The sequence below is a fragment of the Botryllus schlosseri genome, chromosome 6 (genome assembly GCF_051294905.1).
Source record: "Botryllus schlosseri isolate E-star chromosome 6, Bs_hap1, whole genome shotgun sequence".
NCBI classification, from domain to species: Eukaryota; Metazoa; Chordata; class Ascidiacea; order Stolidobranchia; family Styelidae; genus Botryllus; species Botryllus schlosseri.
The window spans coordinates 30326233-30350096 of NC_137241.1; the positions used below are offsets into that span (position 1 = coordinate 30326233).

Consider the following 23864-nt stretch of genomic DNA (forward strand, 5'->3'; position numbering starts at 1 on the left):
TTAGCGACTCAATCAAATAGAACTCACCCGTGACGAGTTCTGCATTCCTATCCTCCTCTTCCAGATCGATCGTCTCGATAATGTCTCCCAGCGGCACGTTTTTTCGCTTCTTTTTCCTCTTGCGAGATTTCTGGTTGGAGAGCAATCGGAACATCTCGTAGCCCATGAGGAGGACGCCGCCCTCTTCTTTCCACTTTGCGATCGCACCAGCTCTGCATTAATAAAGAAAAAAGTTGAAAGATAAACTGACACTGCAGGGTTGTAATGATTCGAGTCGCGATTTTCTGATGACTCGACTTGACTCGAGTCATTTTCTTAAAATACGAAAATGACTCGACTCGACTCAATCTGGGTGACTCGAACCAAGTCATACGACTCGAGACTCAGACGGCCAAGACCGACATTTCATTGTAATTTCAAAGAATAGTAAAGTAACGACACTATTGGGATTTCGTCTATTGGCACTGGTACTTGAAAATGCGACCAGAAACTGCTAAAAGTGAGGAAAATTAGTATATCATAAATGCGAACCATTCGATATCACCAAACAGAGCCATAAAAAGTGGTTTTAGCAAGAACTGAGTAGTCAACAGTCAACACAATGACTTGGACTCGGACTCGAGTCAAAACACCATGACTTGACTCGATGGTGATTTGAAAATGACTCGACTCGAGTCAGAACTAAAAAAGTGAGATTGACTTGTGACTCGGAGCCTTGCGACTTGGTTACAACCCTGTGACACTGTTACAATTAGAAAATTTTCATATATGTCTGACACGGAACGTAACATACACAAATATTGTTTCATACTGACCGGGCTTCCGTTGTTTTGTAGGCGTCAGAAAGTAGAGAAACGTTGAAGTGTCGGGGCTCGGAATCCGACTGGTCCGGTTGGCGGGGCAACCACATTTCGAATTCTCCCATCCAATTCAGAAGGGTGTTCACCTGGGACAAGGTCACAATCAGAGGTGGCGGGTTCATAATACAAAAGTAGTACTGCTTGCTCAAATGATTAGACAATTGAATAGTATATTCATATTGAAATAATTACTATTATATTGTTTGACTATTTTCACTTGTTTGAAAATGTTGAATTTATGATTAAAAAATTTAAAAATTTATTTTCAAATTTACTATCAACCCCATGAAATTGTCGATCCAAATCAAAACTGATGAGTTCCAATCAGCAGCAGCAAAGTTATTTGAGTTTTTCATTCGTAATTCTGGGATTACGCACCATCCAGGCTTTTTTGCGAATCCAAAATTTTCAAATGCAATCACTTCGCTTCTACCAGTTGGAAGCGTACGAAGATAGTTAAGCATCGTTCTTCTAGACAACTTGACAATTTCATGGGGTTGACAGTAAAATTTAAAAATTATTTTTAAAATTTTATGAAACTAAATTCAAAATTTTCAAACTCCTGCGCCTTCACATCTACCAGTTGGAATCGAGCCAAATTTGGTGTGCAACGTTCTTTTTAAGCAACCTAACAATTTAATCGGGGAATCTGGTAAAAAAAAGTTAATTTTTTAACAACCCTAATACACATATTAAAAGATCCTTGCTATTTGTAGTGTCATTGGTCGATTTGCGACACAGATTAACTGGCACTGCTATGCGAACTCTCGGCAAAATTTGCTTTTCCATACTTCTTGAACACTTTCTAGAGTAGGGGTGGGCTATTGTTTTCCCGACGGGCCAGATGAGAAGCAGACAATGTGTTCACGTGCCGAGCCAAAAGTTTGAATCAATTATAGAACAAATTAATTTTCAAATTGAAAGCAGTGAATTACATTGTTAAAACAAACATTTATAAAGTGTTATTATTCCAAACAATGATAAACGTGAAACGTTTTCAACCATTTTTGTCACACCGACCCCCAGACACGTTTTTCTATTATGACACAAAGCGGTATTTGGGATATTACAGAGCAGGTCTTAGTCCCAGCATTGATACCCGTGCGTAGATTCGTAAATCAGCCTTGTTGATTTGCTAGCTTCACTAATAGGTCTTACCAAACGGTTTTAGTCCGGGCATTACGGTCAAAAGTAAGGTTTATGTTCTAAATTCGCAGGCCGGTTAGGCTGTTTTAGGTCCATGATTTCACTAGAGAAGCCTTGGAAATTGCTCCTACTTGTAATTGAATCGAAATCCACTTCTACTTGAGAAAAGACGCCAGCGTTTTGTAACGACTCGGCTCGCGATTCTTCGGTAACTCGACTCAATTTCTTAAATCTTGAAAATGACTCGACTTGAGTCAATTTAATGTATTGACTCGGCTTGTACTCGAGCCATTGCGCATGACTCGATCAAGTCCTACGACGGCCGCGTCAAGCATTTCATTGCAACTTCGAAGAATAGCAAAGTTTCATATTATTGCTATTTCGCCTACTAGTACTGGTACATCAAAATTAGGGCCTGAAATTGTTAAGAACGGTGAAAATTTGCATATTATGAATGAACATTACTTGAACTAGAATCAGAACAGTGACCACAATGACTTGAACTCGAGTCGTGTAACTCTATGACTCGGACTTGACCCTCCGTACAAATACTTTGACTCAATTGACTCAAGCCAAAAGTATAAAAGTAACATTGACTAGTGACTCGGACCCTTGTGACTCGGTTACAAACCTGGCAAACGCTGGCTAGAGTGGCTACCGATGGACACTATTTTCAGCACTCACAAAAAATACTTCACAACTATTCAGTGCACTCATTTCCTCCTCGAAGTAGATTAGACATGTCTAACTAATTCCAATCTGTCCACAACTCACTGGTACAACGCAAAGCGCCGTCTTGGCCCCGGTATGTCTCAGGAATACGTCCACAAACGAGATGACCTGCAGCGTCTTGCCCAGACCCATGGAGTGCGCCAGGATGCATCCAAACCCGACGCTCTTCTTGAACTGGTCCAGAGACTCCACGATGTTGTCGAACATGAAACGGATTCCGCCGATCTGACACAAAATGCAATATGGGGACCAGGGTTGTAACGACTCGATTCGAGTCGGACTTGAGTTAAAATTTGTCATTGACTCAACTTGTACTCGAGTCATGACTCGACACATTCTATATGACTTATTTAAGTCTTGTATATCACGACTGATAACATATCATGGTGTCTGACAGAGATGAGCTTGAGCATGGACTTGGATTTAAATTTGAAAGAGCCAGATTTGATCATATGGATAAGATCACTTCAAAGGTGGATTTGGACGTTTATCATAACTTGCCATTTCGATGCAACGTTCGGTCAAATTTCAATTTTATACCTGATGAGGTTTCACAGCTCGGCCAAGTCGCGGAGAAAGGTAGATCTCGGGTTCCCCCGTAGGTCGATTGCGGTTGACCAGAACCCGACCTAGTTCGTCCGGATGATTGAACTCGTCGTCGACATGCATTCCACTGCAAGACAATGAAAATTAACACCAGTACTTGCACTACATGGGTGGTTACGATTTCAGACCATTTCCGCTGCTACATGCAACTTTCATATTGAAATAAACACAAATATTTTCAGCTGACACTCTTCAGGGTGTTGGAAAAACATTCTATACCAACAATCGTATCACAAAATATGGCGATTGTTGATATAAAATGTTCTTTTCAAATTTCTACCAGTTGTTGACGATTACCCCCGACCAGACTTGCACAAACTACTGGATTTTCAAAATCCGCAACTAAAATTAGATCTAATCACTTTTCAAAATTTGCAGCAAGACCCAGAACCAAAACTGCTCAATTTTCAAAATCTACAACCAGAACTACAATTAGAATTACTAGAACTAGAACCAGAACTACTCACTTTTAAAGATCCGCAATTAGAACTACGCAAAAACCGTTGGTTACTTGACCGACAACTAACTAAATGGGTAGTTTGTACAAGTCTGCCCCTGACGAGTGTCAGACCAAAAATATTCGGGTTCATTTCAATATCAACATACTATTCAATTGTATATTAAAGTTCTGTACTCTCCACATGCAGTGTTGTAGGCAAAATTACACCTAGACTACATACATTTATACTTAGTATTGAAATCGACACCTCCACTTTATTTGCCTACTCAAGTACGTTTTGCCTACTTGCACTAATTAAGTGTGTATGTTTTCGGACTACTTTCAATTATTCTTCAACATGCAGTTTTTTTACGCTTAGGCCTGGAATGCTTTCTCTTTCAATTACTTCAAAATCGTCACTTCTACTTCTAAGTAGCATTTCCGAGATGGTAAAAAAAATTCTAAGCCTAGCCTTGCCTAAAAAACTGAAAACTGTCGAGCAGTAGTGACGAAAGTGATATAAGCTTATCCCCAAACTACTTCCTACTAACCAAAACCTACAACACTAAAGTACATGGTTTTACCTAAAAAAAACTATTCAAGTACAGTAGTTCAAAATCCAAATTGTGAACAATTAAGTAGTTTCGCCTGAAAAACCGTTAAGTTCAAGTTGCCCCCCCCCCCACCTGTTGTTTACATCCGGCTCTTCCTCAACAATCTCATGGTCGTCCGTCCCTGCGAAAATCACATCGTCTGAAGAACTCTCGTTTCCCGAACTGATGCATATGGGGTCAGAAGGTCGCGACGGCACGCTCTGCTGGTTTTTCAATCTCTCATCGTCGCTGCTCTCGCTGCTGATGCAAATCACTTCGGCCTCTGAAAACGAGAGATCGTCCAAAGTTCATATGTGGTCAAGATAATTCTAGTTGTCTGATGACACTGAATTTGAGATATGCCTGCAATCTAATTCTAATTTAATGTGTGAAATATTTCCATGTTCTCATTTGCTTGGTGTCCAGACATTTGCCATTCTTGTGCTCGTCAGATTGAACTCTGACTCGATGATCTTGCTAACTTGGAGTTGAACTCAATTTCCAGGTACGAATTCAGTATTTGTAATTCTAAACTTATTTGGGAAAAACTGCTTAGCCATCAATTCAATTCCAATCGAATTTGAAAAAAACACACTGTGCAGCTATAATTCTAATAGTAATCTAATTCGAAAAAACACTGTAGCCATAATTCCAATTCTAATCTAAATTTGGAAAAAAATGTGCAGCTATAATTCAAATTCTGATCTAAATTTGGAAAATCTAACTTAATACTAATTCTAATCCAATTGGGGAAAATTGTGTAGTGATCATTCTAATTCTAATCTAATTAGAAAAAAACAATAATTATAGTAATAATCCTACTTTTAATCTAATTTTGGGAAAAACTGTATGGCTATGCTAGTATGCTCCAATTCAAATCGAATTTGAAAAAAACAAACTGTGCAGCTATAATTCTAATAGTAATCTAATTGGAAAAAACACTGTAGCCATAATTCCAATTCTGATCTAAATTTGGAAAAGACTGTGCAGCTATAATTCAAATTCTGATCTAAATTTGGAAAATCTAACTTAAATATTAATTCTAATCCAATTGGGAAAAAGTGTGTAGCGATAATTCTAATTCTAATCTAATTAGAAAAAACAATAATTATAGTAATAATCCTACTTTTAATCTAATTTTGGGAAAAACTGTATGGCTATGCTAGTATGCTCCATATCAAATCTAATTTGGAAAAATCTGTGTAGCTATAATTTCAACTGCAATCTAATTTGAAAAAAAACAGTGTAGTTGTAATTTCAAGTCTAACGTAATTTGGAATACGGTATCACTATAATTTTAATTCTAATCTAATCTAATTTGAAAAAACTGTTCAGCCAGAATTCTAATTCTATCGGAAATCTGAAAATTTTCAAGTTCACCAACTCACCTTTTGGTCTAAACGGTGCCACTTTCTGAACAACTGGTGCGGACGGGACTGGAAACTGCGGAAAAGTGGCAGATTTCACAATAGGCGGCGTTACCGCAATTGTCGGTTTTGTGAACGTTGTACACGATGGCACAGAAGACACAATATTTGCGCATAGATCCAAATTTTCAGCAATTAACGATGCCGTGAGTGGATTCGCCGCTACCACACTCGACGGTGCGCTGGAGGTGGTGGCATCTAACGATTTCAAGTCTGGCTGTGTGGCGTCGTCGACGGCAGTAGTTTCTGCTGTGATGTCATCGATAAAGGACAGATCGTAGGGCAAGGAGCCGAGATTTGCATCGTCTAGTAGCTTGAAATTCGCGTTGTCTCGGTCTAGAAGTCGTTGTTGACGGTCCTCTTCATCGCGGAGAGCTTTTATAGTTTCGTCATTCAGCTCGTTTTCAGTCAAAAGTTTCCTGAAAGATTGAGGGTTGTAATGACTCGAGTCACGATTTTCTGATGACTCGACTTGACTCGAGTCATTTTTCTCAAAATACAGAAATGACTCAACTTGAGTCGATCTGTTTATTGACTTGACTTGGACTCGAGTCATTGCGCATGACTCGAACCAAGTCATGTGACGCGAGACTCAGACGGCTAAGACCGACATTTCATTGTAATTTCCAAGAAATAGTAAAGTAACCGCACTATTGGGATTTCGTCTATTGGTACTGGTACTTGAAAATGCGACCAGAAACTGCTAAATGTGAGGAAAATCAGTATATTATAAATGCGAACCATTCGATATCACCAAATAGATAGAGTTATAAAAATTGGGCTTAACAAGACTATAGCTGGAAACTGATCAGTCAACAGTCAACACAATGACTTGGGCTCGGACTCGAGTCATATGACGGCGACTCGGACTTGACTCAGTGGTGACTTAAAGACGACTCGACTCGAGTCAAAATCATAAAAGTGAGATTGACTTGTGACTCGCAGCCTTGTGACTTGGTTACAACCCTGGACTTTCTAATACGGACAGAAGCTTTTCACAAAAAGAAGAGAAACTTAATAGCTCATGTCCATTTTTCAAATTGCGAGATCCGGTTTTTTAACTTGAAGTTTTTGTAAAAAATTCTTGGTCATGGCCATGTTTACATTTTTTACATTATTTCAAAGATAACCAGAAAAGTAAATTTTCTCAAAATGCGTAAAAGGGATATGAGCTGTTTTGATTCCACAGGGACAATACGACTTGAATATTTTATGCAGTATTTTATTTATTTAATTTTACTATGTACGGATTGGCGCATGCAAAATTACCTGATCTTTTTCCTTTTATTGGCCCGATCATTTCTGCTCCGTTTCCTGGACGTCCCGTCCAGAAATACGTCTTTCATGGCCGCCTTCTGCTTGGCAGGCTTTTTCTTGCGGTTCTTACGGCGACACTTTTTTTTCTTGCTCTCCGAATTTGTGACACTTGATTTCCGAGAGGTCGAGGGTTCCGTGTCCGCCTCTGCGCCTTTGTCCACGAATTCTGCGCGATATCGATCAATCACAGACCAGTCATTATTCGACTCAAGGCGTACTTTGTGACTCGAGTTAACTTTTGAAATGAGCAACACGACAGGACTCAAGTCCATTTTTGAATTGACTCGACTTCTACCCGAGTTATTGTGCATGACTCGAGACTAGGACGGCCAAGACAGACATTTCATTGACAACTTCGAAGAATAGTCACCACATGATTGGTATTTCGTCTATTAGTCCTGATACTTGGAAAATAGGGCCAGAAACGGCTTTTCAGCTATTGCTATGTTTGGACAATTGTAGGGATGGTGTGAACCTCTAAAAAGTTTAGGTTCGTGTGAGCGCGAACCTCTTCGAAAGGTTCTGAGTGAACGTGAACCTATGACATCATGAGACGTCATATTGCTAGTTCCAACCCTACACTTCAGTTAAGTGATATATTAATGTACTCTCCACGATACCTAGTGCCGATTAAGGCCACATTATGCCACATTGCTGAAGTACATGCTGACTTCCTAAACTTCAAGTAGAGGCCGAAAAGGAAAAGTACTCAAGTAGTTTCAAACAGTAGACAACTCACCCGGTGATGGCGTTGACAGCACTCTGTTTTTGGGGTCGTCTTCTGGCTTTTTTGATTCCTTAGCCTCGGAAACTACGCTCTTTGTGACGTCTGCATGTTCTATAGATTTGCGACTGCGGAAATAATTGAGCAGTTTGTTAACGCATTCCGATTATGACAAGTTGTTATACTAAATCCGCAATGTAATAAGTTTACAACAGAAACACATTGTTCGGTTGGTCGCTAATGTAGCTACACGAATATAATATTTCAGATTTGTAATTGAAAATATAATCTAAAAATTTCTACTCTTAGCTACGCTTCTACAGGTTGTAATGAGCCAAACTTGATGTACAGCGTTTTTTTAGCCAGCCTGACAAGTTCACCAACTAGCAAGTAAAATTTGAAAAAAAGTAAATTTTACAAAACAAACACGAACATGCTGAAGTAGGATGTAGTGAATATGACTTTTATTTAAATCGAAAAAATGAGGGTTTTTAAATTCCAACAAATGACCTAAAGCATAGAAAAAAATTGGTTTTAGGGGACTGCCCCCACTTTCCAGCAGCCAACCCAGGGTTGCAATGGCTCGAGTCATGACTCGAGTCATTTTCTCAAAATACGGAAATGACTCGACTTGAGTCATTCTGTGTATTGTCTCGACTTGGACTCGAGTCATTGCTCATGACTCGAGACTCAGACGGCCAATACCGACATTTCATTGTAATTTCAAAGAACAGTAAAGTAACGACCCTATTGGGATTACGTCTACTGGTACTGGTACTGGTACTTGAAAATGCGACCGAAAACCATTAAAAGTGAGGAAAATTAGTATACTATCAATGCGAACCATTATATATCACCAAACAGAGTTGGAAGACTGGGTTTAGCAAGACTTTAACTGGAAACTGATCAGTCAACACAACGACTTGGACTCGGACTCGAGTCATAATAACATGACTTGGACTCGGACCTCCGCTCGATGACTTGGACTTGACTCGGTGGTAAATTGAAAATGACTCGACTTGACTCGAGTCAAAACCATAAAAGTGAGAATGACTTGTGACTCGGAGCTTTGTGACTTGGTTACAGCCCTGGGCCAACCCCCCAATTTTTGCGCGGGAGGGGGTAAAATTGCCCATCTCGATAACCACTGGTCGTAGAGTCATGATATATAGCTCAAAAGCTGCAGAAACATCATGTTTATATAAGTCCTAAGAAGAAAGGTTTCTCTATTGCGAACACAAAACGAGTTACAGCCAAAAAAACACTAAAATGTTGAAGTGGGTAAATGGCGGGAGTAACTATGTTTCGTGTTAGTGTGATTTACACAAGTACGGCTAAATAAATAAATCTCATTATGTAAAAGCTCACTGGTAAGGGCTGTTACTCCATCTATTTTTATAGCAGGCCCGTGGGCGATTCATCTGGTCCTTGCGGGCTACCCGGGGCCGGTGGGCACCGCATGGGAACCCCTGTTCTAGAATATCGCTGTGTGCTAAAGCCAATGTCAAAACCGAACGTTGTCAGCATAGTATGCGCGAAAACAATCGTGTATCGTATTATAATTGATTTGATCGTACAGTAATAATTCTCCGCGACAACCTGAAATTACGCATCGCATCGAACAGATTTCTACTGAATAAATACTAGTCTGCACAGTGCACACGAGATTACCGGGCCGCGATCAGACTTAACGGTATCGATTTCGTCTATCGACACAACACGTTCATGTTTTTATATGTTATTTGTTCTGTTAATTTTCATTCATGCCTTTATTATTCATATGTTCTTAACCGGCAACCCCAGTATCCGTCGAGCCGCTCTCCTAAGTTCACCGAAGGTCAAAATACGAACCAGACTCACACAGTTCCACTGATACGCAGTAAGTGCTTATTACAGCCTTGTTTTGTATGAAAATCCCGTTTTGATGACACTGCTGTTGATGCACAGTTCATTTTATGCACTACTGCCCTGTAGCATGGAGTTATAATTTTGTTTTTGTTACTCATTGACGATTTGCGGTTCGCCGTAGGCTCGCACATCAGCGTGAGCGTTCGCCTTGATACGAAAGGCTGTTCTACGCCATAAGTTTTGATTGAGAGACTATTCCATATCATATAATCACACTATTGCAATGCTTCAAAATGATGGAATTATTAATATACCGGGCTACGTTACATCCGAATATTTCACGCCAAGCATGAGCCTGGAATTAAACGTTTCAAAACCTTGTATTTGTATGATATGAAATGTTTTGCAAGGGCGAAATTGTAAAGCTAACGGCAACAGTTGTTTACTTCAATCAACCTTGTCCTTGATAGTCGCCGGCTAGCTAGATAGGCCGTCCAAGTTTGCAGTTGATCAGAGTATGAATTAGTAACCTCCGTAGGTTCTGCAAAACTAAGCGACAAAACAAAATGCCGGAATCTGAAGTCACGTGATAGACGCGAAGATGCCGCTTCTGCTGAACTGTACAGTAGGGCTGTTCAAAAATTACTTTTTTTTCCCGATTCAAGCCGGTCACCTCTTAAATCGTCAGGTTGCAGTAGAAAACCTTGCTCACCAAATTTCAATCGATTCCAACCAGTAAAGGCCTCCGCAGATCCAATTAAAATTTTTAATTTATTATGAGGAATTAAAAAAAAAAAATTTCCAAATTTTTCTGCCAACCCCATGAAATTGTTGAGCTGTCTTCAAAGACGTTGCAAAACAAATTTGAGTCAATTCCGACCAGTAGAAGCGGAGTTATGTGAGTTTTTCGATGATATTTCTCGGATTATCCTCGATCGGTTGATAATCCGCGATTTATCAACGAAAAACTCACATAACTCCGCTTCTACTGGTCGGAATTGACTCAAATTTGTTTTGCAACGTCTTTGAAGACAGCTCAACAATTTCATGGGGTTGGCAGAAAAATTTGGAAATTTTTTTTTTAATTTTCCATAATAAATTAAAAATTTCAATTGGATCTGCGGAGGCCTTTACTGGTTGGCATCGAGTGAAATTTGGTGAGCAAGGTTTTCTACTGCAACCTGACGATTTAAGAGATGACCGGCTTGAATCGGGAAAAAAAAGTTATTTTTGAACAGCCCTACTGTACAGTCAGTGTACACTAGGCAAAGCTTCATTCGCCAGGCACTCGCGAGCAGACTAGAAAATTGTGTGTGTGTGTGTGTCCAAATTAAACTAGCAAGAGCGAAATACCGGTTTTCTTATTCTAATCTAATTTGTGAAATGCTTCTATGGACTTCATTTTGATTCTTGATCTAATTTCTGGTTGTCCAGAAAATAGTGCAAAACGTGCCAAGCTCGGTGTACAGATATTTGTCATTCACGTGCTCAGGAGAATGAATTCTGATTTCATACGAGCTGAACCTGCTTTTGTTGTGTTTCTTTTAAAGCAGGAATTGAATTCGAAGTTTTTATTTAATTTGGAAAAAAACTGTGTAGCTATCATTCTAATTGCAATCTAATTTGTAACAGAACTGAACATTGCGAAACAACTCACACTTTATTTCTAATTCGAGATATAATTCAATTTCCGAGTGTTTGCGAATTCAGCCGTTCGAATTTTTATTCAATTCTATAAAACTGCGTAGCTATCATTCTAATTCGAATCTAATTTGTAAAACCTGCAAATTTTCTAGTCCATAATCTCCAACCCGGCAAGACTAAAGCCAGTCTTCTATGTAGCAGATCTCAATTCAGGCTGTACCTGACTTGATGGTTTCCCGATGCCTTCACTAGCCTGGTTCTATATTAGTAGGCTATATACGCTCAACACTTTGATGTATTTTGTAGTCATATATTTTTGTGGAAACTAATTGTCTGCACTCTCTTTCTATCTCGTACTAACTAATAAAGTGGTTCCCGGCAAAAATGGCCGACAGTTGCGTAACGATAGCTGCAGGGGAGCGCAGCTAACAATTCCTGCCCCGAGGTGCATCTTCGCCGCTTATGCCGGGATTTGATAAATTTGAAATGCTTTTGGTCCCAAAACTGGGAATTATATGTAATGAGTAGGACCACGTCCACACGCAACCCCTTTTGTCACTTCGCCTTTTATATTATCGTTTTTTTTCTTTTCAGTCATTGACTCATTGTGCAACGTGCATGCCTCTTCTTTACATCGCCTATAGGTCCAGGTTGGTGTCTGATTTCAAAGACTGCTCCAGGTCGTTTTGACACTTTCCTATCTTTTCATTGTATCGATGTCTTGTGGTGTATTGAAACGATGACGTTGCTAATAAACTGATGCTGAAATTAGGCGTGGCAGAGATGAGAGCCATGTTCCGAATCCGGGATTGTGTTTTGATACAAGATAGCACATCCCTTAAAGACACATATTTATCATTTACGGCGTCCCACAATTCGCAGTTTTTCGTCATTTTTACGATAAGGAGGCATCGCGCCAACATGAAATCAAACCATACAGGATATTAGATGCTAAAAAAGCGATGAAATGATATACATTTTATCTATGTTGGTTCGACGCTGTTTGGCTTGTTTGCCATTTCTCAGCGACTTTTCCGTAAATATAAAATGATCGAATTTGCGTTTCGTCGACGACCATGCTTTGTGTGCAATTTGTAAATTGTCTCTTTGCTCTAATTCTAATTCTAGTATAGTTTCTGGATTTCCTGGAAATGCTGCAACAGAACTTTATAGCGCGCAACGAGGCAAGCTCGCTGTACAGACATTTGCCGTTCTCGTGCTTACGAGAACGTATTGTGCTTTGATTTAATTCGAACTGTACTTGATTTCATTTGCCGGTTTTCGCGAATCCAGTAATTCTAATTCAAATCTACGGCAATTTGAAAATGGTGTAGCTATAATTCGAATTCTAGTCCTACTCTGGTCCGGAAGTCTATCTCATACAATTCGAAAACCGTGGTCATCCCATTTATAACATAAGTTCTCCTTTGATCGAGGGTCATAATATCGAATGTACACATGGAATGGCAACGACCCATTTTGCGGCTTCATTCTGCTTCGCTGAGGCTTTATTCAGAATTGTTTTGCGGCTGCGATTGTAGGATTTCCGGCAATCCAAAAGTTATCTTCCACGGCGCAGAATTTACTGAACCTGGTCTTGATTGAAATCTACTGTCGCACTGATTCCAAAAAGATAAATGCATTACGTTGCCGATAATTGGCTCACGCTGCAAAATTCCGGCGTCGCAGTGAATTCATGGCGAATAAAGGCTTTTTCGGTGTTAAGCATCGTCGAGATGATAATTCTTGGTGATATTTTCGACACCCAGCCTTGTCTGCTCGGATTTGTGCAAATCCAATCCATTGTAATTTTTGCGGAGCCGAATATAATAATTCGATCACTTCCCGTGCAAAATTTGTGAATCATACATTCGACTGAAGTGTGCGTACTATTTTGATAGCAATTTTTATTCAACAAAACTGTCTGTACGGTACGTCTGAACTTTGATTGATTGCCTGAACACTGAACACACACAGTTTTTCTAAATAAGATTATAATTACTTAATTCGGCAAAAAACTTCAATTCGAGTTCAATTTCGAATTAGAACGGAATACAGCAAAAGCCACAAGTTCGGTTCATATCAAGTCAGTTTATTATCAAAAGTATTTTTTCAAACTGGACTCCAATTAGAATTATAGCTAAACCGTTTCTGTCCACATTAGATTAAAACAAGAATTATAGCGTGTTTTTACGAGTTAGATTAGAATTGTTGAATTCGCGAATACATGGACTGGACATTGTATCAAATTCAGTTCATATAAAATCAGAGCTCACACGTATAAGCTTTAGGCAATCTCCTGCACCATTTTCAGGACAACCAGAAAGTAGATTAAAAACAAAATGAAAGCATCGAAACATTTCACAAATTAGATTAGAATTAGATTACCTGCACTTGCTCAAATTAGTCTGATTATGCAACTAGAATAATCTAGCTGCCAAGTCTGATGAAGCCTGTCTCGTCCAGCTGACTGTACTACAAAACGCGTCATTGATGCTGCGTGTTACGTCACCGTCGGTAACTGAGCCACACAAGCGCTCGCAGCCAGAGTATATAAAAGTATATGTTACATAACGCTGATGATTTCGACTCTTGTGTTTACCGCGAGCAAGCCCGCGTGCGCGCGATACGGCATCTTACATAACGCACGTTATGTAATTCATTTTTTCGCAAAGCGACTCGCAGGCTGCTACACTATGGCTTTAATCCAGTGGTTCTTAACCTTTTTTCTTCCAGCGCCCCCTTTCAAAAATTATCGTGCTCCAGCGCCCCCTCCCAACTTCATATTGTAAGGAAGTTAATAAAGACAATGAGTAAGAGGGAGGGCCGTAACAGCACTTCGTTAAACCCCCTAAAAACGATTGCCTTGCGCACCCATAGCGTGATAAACCGAACTTCTGAGGGCTTCGCCCCCACGAACCCAATATCGTGATTTTGATGGTCAGCAAAGTTTGTGTGGCCTGGTCGCCCTAAGTACCAAAATTTTCCATAATGCATGAATGAATAGGTGGTAATTACATATATAAGTCGCTATATAAACTTTTTATCCTCTCAGCCCACGTAATCAGATTTACCAGTAGCACTGAGTGAGCTGTTGTATAGGAAAATAAAGGGCACGTAATTATTAATTAAACATATTCGGGCGTGCCCGCAAGTACAATTATTCGTTACCAGGGCCGTAACAGCACTTCGTCAGCCCCCCCCCCCCCAAACTAAAAACGTTGGTCCTGAGCCCCATCGGGTGATAAACCAAACTTCCGGGGGACTTCACTCCCAGACCCCCAATAGGCTGTCCGCTATTTGCTGATAGCCTATTAGGTATCTACATTGGGTGTCCATTTACTGAGGCAGCTATTCTCGTCTATTCGCGCGAAGTGCGAAAAAAATCACTAATTAATGATTGAATTGGTCAATATCACCGGGAATTGCATGTAAATTGAGATCAATTTTTATCCTCTCTCTGCTCACGTAAACGCATTTACCGGTAGAGCTGAGTGAGGTGCAATGTTCCCTCTAAGCTGCGCACGTGCGCAGTACTGACACGGTCTCTGCACACAGAAAATCTACGTTGCGCACAACAAATCCGGAGTTATTACCTTTTTTAAGTCGTTACGCACTGTTGTCCAAGGGTCAGCGCAGTGAGTCGTTGAGTGTGCGCAGACTAATCAAAACTTAAAGCGAACATTGTGAGGTTTCTTGGAAACTGTAGGGCCCGTTACCAATAATTAAACATATTCGGGCGGGCGAGCCCGTTGGTATGACTTCGTTGCATAATGTTATTTCCTGACCCCCTGCCTGCAATATCAAAAAATATAGAATCGCTCAACGGGGATATCGCCCAGCAGGAATATCCCTGTCGCCCAATCGTACTAAACTAAAAGACGCACACGATTTCAGGTTGATATTTCTTTACTGACATATAATTTTTCCCTGCCAGATGGAATTCGTCTTCTGGGGTTCTGATTGCCAAGACAGGAACATTCGGTGTCAGTCATTTAGGCGCCCATGGACAATTAAACCTATATGTATTTTGAAGGCTATATGTAACGACGTTTTCGGTGTTAATTTGCTCTGAATACTCATTAAGGATATGTCCTATCACCACATCATCTACTGCGAAGCCATTTTTCTCCAGCGCCCCCCATACCGCCCCCCTGAGCCCAGCGCCCCCCATATCGCCCCCTGAGCGTTTCCGCCCCCCTTCAAGATCGCCAGCGCCCCCTGGGGGGCGCTGGTGGCAAGGTTAAGAACCACTGCTTTAATCGGTCGTTCGCCTACACCAGGGGTGGGCAAACTTTTGAGCTCGCGGGCCGCATTCAGCATCTGAATCCATTCGCGGGCCGCACTAAATAAAATTGGGATAATTAACCAAAACGCAATATTGGTATTTGATTACATAGTGAGGACATGGAGATAATAAATATGCTTATATTATTACAGATGAAAGTCGGTTGTCCCGATTCTGAGAACAGGATAATCTGTTCATAGATTTACTAATTCTACTTTTGGTTCAGTTCCAGGACACACAATGCCGACCGCATCATGACCATGTTAGCTTCAAACACACTTCTGCTATGTGTAGATAAAATATAACTACCATAATTCTACGCATACAGAGAACGAATCTACCAAAGACACGCACTGAAATAATTAAAACTGGAGTGGCCAATCTGAAATCACACTCGTGATCCGAAATATGTCAATCTAGTTTAGGATTTCTGTGATGTTTAGCAGTTGAAATCTTTCAAACTGCGGGGGGACTTGAGATCGGGCCTAAGCGCCAGAAATTAAACATAAAACATAATGTAGGAAGTATTTACCTTGGTGGTTCTCAAACTTTAAGACACGTACTGCCCCCTTATGATGGAAACGGATTTCGCGCCCCCACCCCCTTATCGTCATTTGGAAGCGGTTATCACTGCGGATGAGAGATTTTTAAATATGAGATTTAGACTCGATACATAGCAGAAAATACGAGTGTGATGTAAATCGCGCGGAGCGCGAAAAAAATTTCAGTTGAGGTCGCAGCTTCGCGCCCCCTTTAGATGCTTTCACGCCCCCAAGGGGGGTGCACCCTCCAGTTTTAGAACCACTGCCTTAGAATTATCATGGCAAAATATACTAAGAAAAAGTTTAATCAAGACCCTGCTTTAAATTAATAATTAATTTAAAGTTTCTTTAGACTCTCGTGGGCCGCACAGAACGGTGTGGCGGGCCGTAGTTTGCCCACCCCTGGCCTACACGTTTCTTCAACAACAATATAAATCAGTGATTCCCAAGCGCGGCCCCCAGCAGACTTGGACAACTAGAAAATTTCCAGCTTTTCTGAATTAGATTAGAATTAGAGCTACACAGTTTTTCTTCAATTAGACTGGAATTAGAATTAGAGCTACACAGTTTTTCCAAATTAGATTAGAATTAGAGCTACACAGCTTTTTCCAAATTAAATTAGAATTAGAATTACAGCTACTAAGCTTTTTCCAAATTAGATTAGAATTAGAATTACTCAGTTCCCAAAAACTTGGAAATTGAATGAAATTGTATATGGGAAATGAATACAGCAAAATTCAGTTCATATCAAATCACAGTGCGTGGTGCTGCGTGGTACTAACGTAAATTTTAAACACTAGAATGTTGTTCGCAGACTACAAGCTACTCTAGCAGGCTATTATTCGTCATATTATCTACTATGACTGCGCGGTGGAAGTAAGGCGATGGCGGTTGGCACTGGATTTCCCTGCGCAAGAGGACATATTCTTGTTAACTCACTGAAATAGTGCAATATGCCTCGGACAAAGAGACATTTTCAGGAAAACAATAATTAGATTAGAACTAGAATTAGTGAATAGGGACATTTCACAAATTAGATTAGAATTAGAACATAAGAACATTTCACAAATTAGATTAGAATTAGAATTAGAGCATCGAAACGTTTCACAAATTAGATTAGAATTGGATTACTGGCATTTCGCTCTAATTTAGTGAAATTAGACAACTAGAATCATCTAGTTGTCCAAGTCTGGCCCCCAGATAGCCTTCTTGCGGCCCCAAAATATATTAAGAAGTCGATTTATGAAGAAAAATTATATTTATAAAATACTCTTGCTTGGCTTGGCCTCTGTAGTTTTTAATTATAGAATTGCAGGAAAGATGTCAGTGTAGACTGCTAACGTTACGTCGCTGCTGTTTCAATGCAATGTGCCCTAAATTTCCAGATGAACGAGCAGTAGCTAAAGATATAAATAGGTATTGATAACTTTCAAAACCAGAGGAAAATCCGGAAAAATGGTAGATTTTTCCCACTTCGTGGTCGCTTGACTAAAAAAGAAAAAGAGGCTCAACTCCCGGAAAATACAGTTTTTCTTTCGCATTAACAGGTGGTTGACTGAAAAAAGGTCAACTTCCCGGTCTAGCTCCCGAAATAGCCGCCGTAGCGTTCCTACAGTGCTGACTTGATGTATATCAGTCGAATTTGGCCCAATATGTAACCAAAATCCCCAAAAAAGAAGACAAAATCCTAAAAAAGAAGACATTTGGGCGTCCTCCGAGGACACTTTAAAAAAATTCAAAAATAGGACAAATCATCTTATAAGGAGGATGTATGGTAACCCTATAATAACTAGATGTGCAACACGTACAGTACAACTTTAATTTCGTGGCAAAAGCAAACAACGTGATGCGGAGTCAGTTTATCCCCCTATGGGAGCCCGGGGTCCTGACGAAGTGCCGGGATGACGAAGAACCCGAGGTCCTGCCAACAGGTATACCCCCGGAGATGTTTAATTACTATTGAGGGGGCCTATAACTTTTCAAACACATCTCACTCAGCTCTACCGGTAAATCAGATTACGTGAACAGAGACAGAACGAAAATTGATAGCAATCCATTCAATTCCCGATCATATTGACGGATTCAGTCACGAAACTAAAGAAATTACTCGCGCTTCGCGCGTTTAGGCGAGAAAAGCTCATTCACTCAACGAACACCCAATGCAGCAAATAAGTAGCGGTATACAGTGTACAGTTTTGAAATCTCGCCACAGCAATAAAACTACTCCGAAATAGCCATGATGACTGTTTGGGTCCGTTTCATAGCCGTGCTATTCATGCGGCCCCGACCGTACTCTGAAATTCTAAATTTGGCCCTCACACCGAAAAAGTTTGGGAACCACTGATATAAATCCAATTGGATAAGTCATGACCCGCTTTCACCTAGGAGTTGCGCACGAAGAAGATGATTTATATTCAGAAATTTAACGTTTCCGCGCGGTCTGCCACGATCAAGTTAATGCTACGCCTACAGTAAGACCTAGATATTTCTTTTTTTTCGAATTAGAATAATTAGAGCGAGGTGCCGGTAACGCAATTCTAATCCAATTTGTGAATTGTGTCTATGCTCACATTTTAATCCAAATCTATTTTCTGCTTAGCTGTTTAGCTATAATTCTATTTCTAGTCTTATTCGTCGTCAACTGTGTAGCTATAATGTTAACTCTAATCAAATTTTCAAAAGATGAAAATTTCCTAATTTCCCAACTCTGGTACCGACCTTTATCTGTTCTACGGTGTACCGGAATTTGAGGAGCTTCAGAACTTCAATATACATTCGAATAATATATGATGTTGAAATAAATCCGAATATTTAGGCCGACACTCGCCAGGGGTAATCATCAGGGCCAGCAAGTCAGTAGAAAATTGAAAAGAACATTGTGTATCAATTAACAATATGCAACCGCATCACCAAATGTAACGTCCACGTCATGAAAATACGGGTAATCGAGGCGAACAGATGGCTTGAGCTCCACCGGGATTGTGTCCGGAAGATTGCTTCTTCCCGCATGTCTTCAATGATTGCCTATGTGTCTACCATAATAATTATACCTCCTCGCCAATTTGGATTCCACAAAAAACAACCGTACACGGTCTGACAACGGCGGCTGAACACGAACAGCACTATAAAATCCTGACCGCAAAAACGCGTAGATTCATAGTATTCTCGTTCCGTAGTTGGCGCATTACTGGGTTCACATCTAGAGCTCGTGAAAAGTCACCAGACTGGATGCCAACAAACGGTTTAAATCTCCAGATCAGGTTTCCTGTGGCGTACCCCGAATGCTTCAATGCCCTCGTCCGTGATCAAATTCCCAAAGTGCATGAGTGCCTTTGTGTCCATGCCCAAGTACGTCACCACCTGAGATTTAATGCTGCGAAATTCCAGGTATTGGTCTTGATCTCGCACGGCAACCTAACCGTTGACATCACCGGTCAACCAATTCCAACGCTGAAATTCCTATCATCACAGCGGGGCCTACGATAAACAGGCAAGTCGTTTCTTCCGCCCCTTAGACGCTGCTAGCCGCTTTGGGTTATAATTACACTATAAATCTTTACCTCAATCAAAACAAAAACATTTGAATACACTTTTGGCGGTAAAAACTTCAGTATACAATTGAATAATATATTGACAATGAAACAAACCCGAATATTTTCAGCCGACACTCGTCAGGGGTAATCGTCAGCAACTAGTAGAGAATCGGAAAGAACATATACGTTGATTATGACACAATTGTTGATATGCATACAAAGTTCCTTTCAATGCTCTGGTAGCTGCTGGGATTTCCTCTGACGAGTGTCCGCCAAAATATTCGGGTATATTTCATTGTGAATGTATTATTCAGTTGTACGGTATACTACTGTATTCTTTGCTGGGGTGCTACCGGTCACTTTGATCACAGCAAAAACTACCTGTAGAATATCTTGGTCTCGGTTTCATTTCTAAGGCCCCCAAAGGGCATGGATGTGCGACCATCAACGCGCTATTCAATGTATCTTGTGCAGGGATATATAGTTCTATAGTTCTATATATCCCTGATCTTGTGTTACAAACATACAATATAGGAATAAACTAGAAATGGCCAAGTTGATGTAGCAGTTCCATCGAGGTCACTGCCTCAAAAATTCAATGATTTCTCCACTCCGGAATCAATAACGGGTCTGTGCAACACGCGCGCGTAATCATTGTCCAATTACTATATGTCCAGTGCGAACTACAGGATAACTCATTGCTCTGTCAATTCTGGCAGATCAGGACGGCAGAGCAGCATTTCGTCTGTAATCCGGCAGTCGATCACGTCCACGTCCAATTCCAAAGGCAAGCAAATACTATTGAAGTAATACTAGGCTGCGCTCGATATTGCCGGACCACGATCTCATATCGACCTCGCTTACCAACACATGCCAACTCATTTTCGTCGCATGGTCTTTTTACATCTTATCTTCTGTTTGTTTTCATTCAGTGTGTATGCCTCTTCAAACTGTACAGTAGGGTTGCTCAAAAATATCTTTTTTCTCGATATTTTACTGGCTATCTGGTAAAATTGTTAGGTTGGTTAGAAAAATCCGCTGCACACCAAATTTAGCTCGATTCCAACCTGTAGAAGCTAAGCTATTATCATTTATTTTAAAAATATATTTTTTCAAAGTCTACCCCATGAAATTGCCAGTTAAAAAAAACATGCATAACAAATTTGGCTCAATTCCAAACGGTAGAAGCTAATTTACTGCAGTACAAAATTCTATATTTGAAAAAATTGTGTTTACGGTGAATAATTCAATAATTATATTAATATTAGAATCTCCGACCATAAATAATATTTTTTTATATCTAAAATTTGCTGCTACAGAATCAAGTCATAGAATGTATCAAGTCATATGACTTGATCTAGTAAATACGCAAATTCACTCGAGTCAACGAAAATTGCGAGTCGAAATATGACTCGAGTCATTACGAAACTTCTTCATTCTGTCGAAATCTAATAATATGGCCATGAAATGTATTGAAAAAAATTAAAATATAATTTATTCACCGCTCGTCGCCACTCAGGTCTGATTCGCTTTCGCTCTCGTCTCGCGACTCTTCTTCGTCCGTACTTTGAACGACGTCATCCATATTATTTAATTTGTGGGATTAGTGCACACTCTGTGAAAAGTTGGCAATCTTTTGTATTTTCTGTGCGATAACAAAGAACAAAATGACAGTTCTATATCACATGAAATATCATTTGGTGCTTTTTCGACCATACCTATTCCATTGTACTTTGTGATAATGCTGGGGGTTGGCCACGACTTGACAGATATGTCATTGCAACTAACGTGTGTAGCTTTATAGTACATGTTTCGTATGCTGTGATACGACCCATCGAGGTTTCAAGCATTGCCTGGTGTGAAATAGTATTGAAACTATAATTCTCATTTTTAAAGTAGCCTGCATGGTGGCAAGGAGCGTACAATTTCAGTGCTCGAAAGATCAGCTCTCACTACTCCAATAGCATCATTGTGCCTAGCCCTAGTGGTTAGCCACGAAACTCTACTTTTCAAATTGTTTCAAGTAGGTTTCGTCAATTGTCGCTACCTACTTGAGTGGTTATGATTTTAGACTACTTCTAAATCTACGTAGGTAAACCTAAGTTTAGAGTACTAACCTTTGTAATTACTTGGAAATATCCATTTCTACTTGTACTTGAGTCAATATTTACTCCGTTATATCTACTTCTACTTGAGTACTGAGTAGCAACGATGACTACTTTGACACCATCTCAAAATTGCGTGTTCCCATAAAAAAATGGGTGCAACTCAAGTATAAAAGTATTAGCGCCATAAATTTGTCCTGAATTACAAGTAGAGGCAGAAATTGCATGTCAAAACAAATTCGAGCAAAATTAAAAAATGAAAGGTCTGAAAAGTAGCCAAGCAGACTAAGCAGTTGTAAAAAGTAGATTTTTAATAGGGAGGTACTTCTGAAATTGCGAGATGTTTCTTTGCAGCTAACGCCAAATGACACTAAAAATAAGTAAAATTTTCCCAAATGATATTTAGCAATCTATGTCTAGCTACTTCATATGGTTCTCACACAATATAACCAGTAAAAAGCGATGTAAACTTATCCCAAAAACACTTTCTACTTTACAAAATCCAAAATTGTCAAAAGTAAGTAGTTTTGCCGAAAAACTTTCAAGTAGAAGTGGAAGCAGTCGACAAATATAACCATTTAAAGAAGCCATGTAAGGAGACAAAACCTACTTCAGTATTCGAAAAAAAGTAGAAGTACGGTAGTTTGTTATTTCTGAATCCAACCTGCTGCCTGCTGGCAATTTGAAGTATTCAAAGTCTGAAAAAATCCGACTGGTAGCCTACCAAGACCTCTACGTTTACGGATATTTAGGTGGGAAAATCCGGCTTTCAAAGCAATCCCGAAATCCAGATCCAGGCCAGTCACATTAAAAATTAATGAAATCCGTAACAAGATTCATGATCCCTTCAGCTCAAGGCTGACGGGCGGCCTGCCTACTCCATTTCTTTTCTAGAATTTAGAATATATCCAAAACCAATCAGAACTTATGCTGTTTCCTTTCCAGGGGCCGGGAACTACATAACAAAATACCTATATGAAATGAAAAAATGAACACAAAGCCATGTGTATTTACGGCCAATATAAAATCTTCGAAGACAAGATGGGAGCATCTATTAATTCTGCCTGGATATCTGTTGATATCAAAACATACAACAATTATGTGTATGAATGAATCACCACTTTCAATTAGCAGGCTTGCGCCAAATCATGACTTTATACAATTATCAATTCTCCAGCTAACTATTTGCGATTCAACACAAAGATGGTTTGTCCATTGTTTAGTTGAAACTAGGGCTGAGCACAATGATTTAAGTACTCTAATCTGAATCATTGGTTGTATCACAGTATGCGAAACATGCAATGCAAGTCACGCGCGTCGCGCGTTCCTGGAAATGACATATCTGTGAAGTTGTGATAGACAAACAAATATTAAAATGAAATAAAATTAATGTGACGTAGAACTGGCATTATATTCTTTATGGCAACACGAAAAGTACACATTCGGATTTTCGCGTTATCCACCCTGTTATAATGTCCTAATCAGTGATACCGAAAAGCCTAATGCTGGATTCAAAATCAAATCACTCAGTTACTCGATTTTGCCCAGCCCCAGTTATGACTCGTATACTGTTCATCCATGTCATGTAGTATATTCCGATGAAAGAAATGACAGCAAATAAAATTATACCTCTGATCGACCCTTTCAGGCTATTCATCACTGGACATGTGGAACTGCAATGATATTTTATTTCTGATATGGGCTTTACTACCGACATGTGATCGGATATAAATCAATCACTCTGTAGCTAAAAATCCGAATATTATCCTCACATTTCATACCGGCAGTATGCAATGACTTTGCTTAGTTGTGATTAGATGCATAAAACTGGGCTGATGTACAGTTTGGGTCGTGTATTGCTGTATCCCAAATAGGCAACATGTACTAATCGTATGACCCAGTTGTTTAAAATGATATAACCCAAGTATGATACTCTCATATAGCTATATACAGCGTGGGATATGGTAGTGGTACGTACCTTGCCACAGCTTTATCTCACAATTACTGAAACCAACATTCATTTCATATCACAATTCATTCATAAAGAGGATTTGACAACC

At 39.8% G+C, this 23864-nt stretch overlaps 1 protein-coding gene across 1 annotated transcript in view; it reads right to left on the reverse strand.

Moving 5' to 3' along the window:
* Nucleotides 1-21342, reverse strand: part of LOC145440626 (helicase ARIP4-like) — a 37400-nt gene extending 16058 nt beyond the window's left edge. The window contains exons 1-9 of the mRNA XM_080318313.1: nucleotides 21202-21342; nucleotides 7860-7972; nucleotides 7073-7286; nucleotides 5765-6222; nucleotides 4470-4659; nucleotides 3279-3411; nucleotides 2781-2963; nucleotides 816-946; nucleotides 28-212 (exon numbers count right to left, since the gene is read on the reverse strand). Of these exons, the coding sequence (XP_080174439.1) occupies nucleotides 28-212; nucleotides 816-946; nucleotides 2781-2963; nucleotides 3279-3411; nucleotides 4470-4659; nucleotides 5765-6222; nucleotides 7073-7286; nucleotides 7860-7972; nucleotides 21202-21284 (1690 nt within the window). The 5' untranslated portion in view covers nucleotides 21285-21342. The remainder of the gene's footprint in view (nucleotides 1-27; nucleotides 213-815; nucleotides 947-2780; nucleotides 2964-3278; nucleotides 3412-4469; nucleotides 4660-5764; nucleotides 6223-7072; nucleotides 7287-7859; nucleotides 7973-21201) is intronic.
* Nucleotides 21343-23864: the final 2522 nt, after the last annotated feature.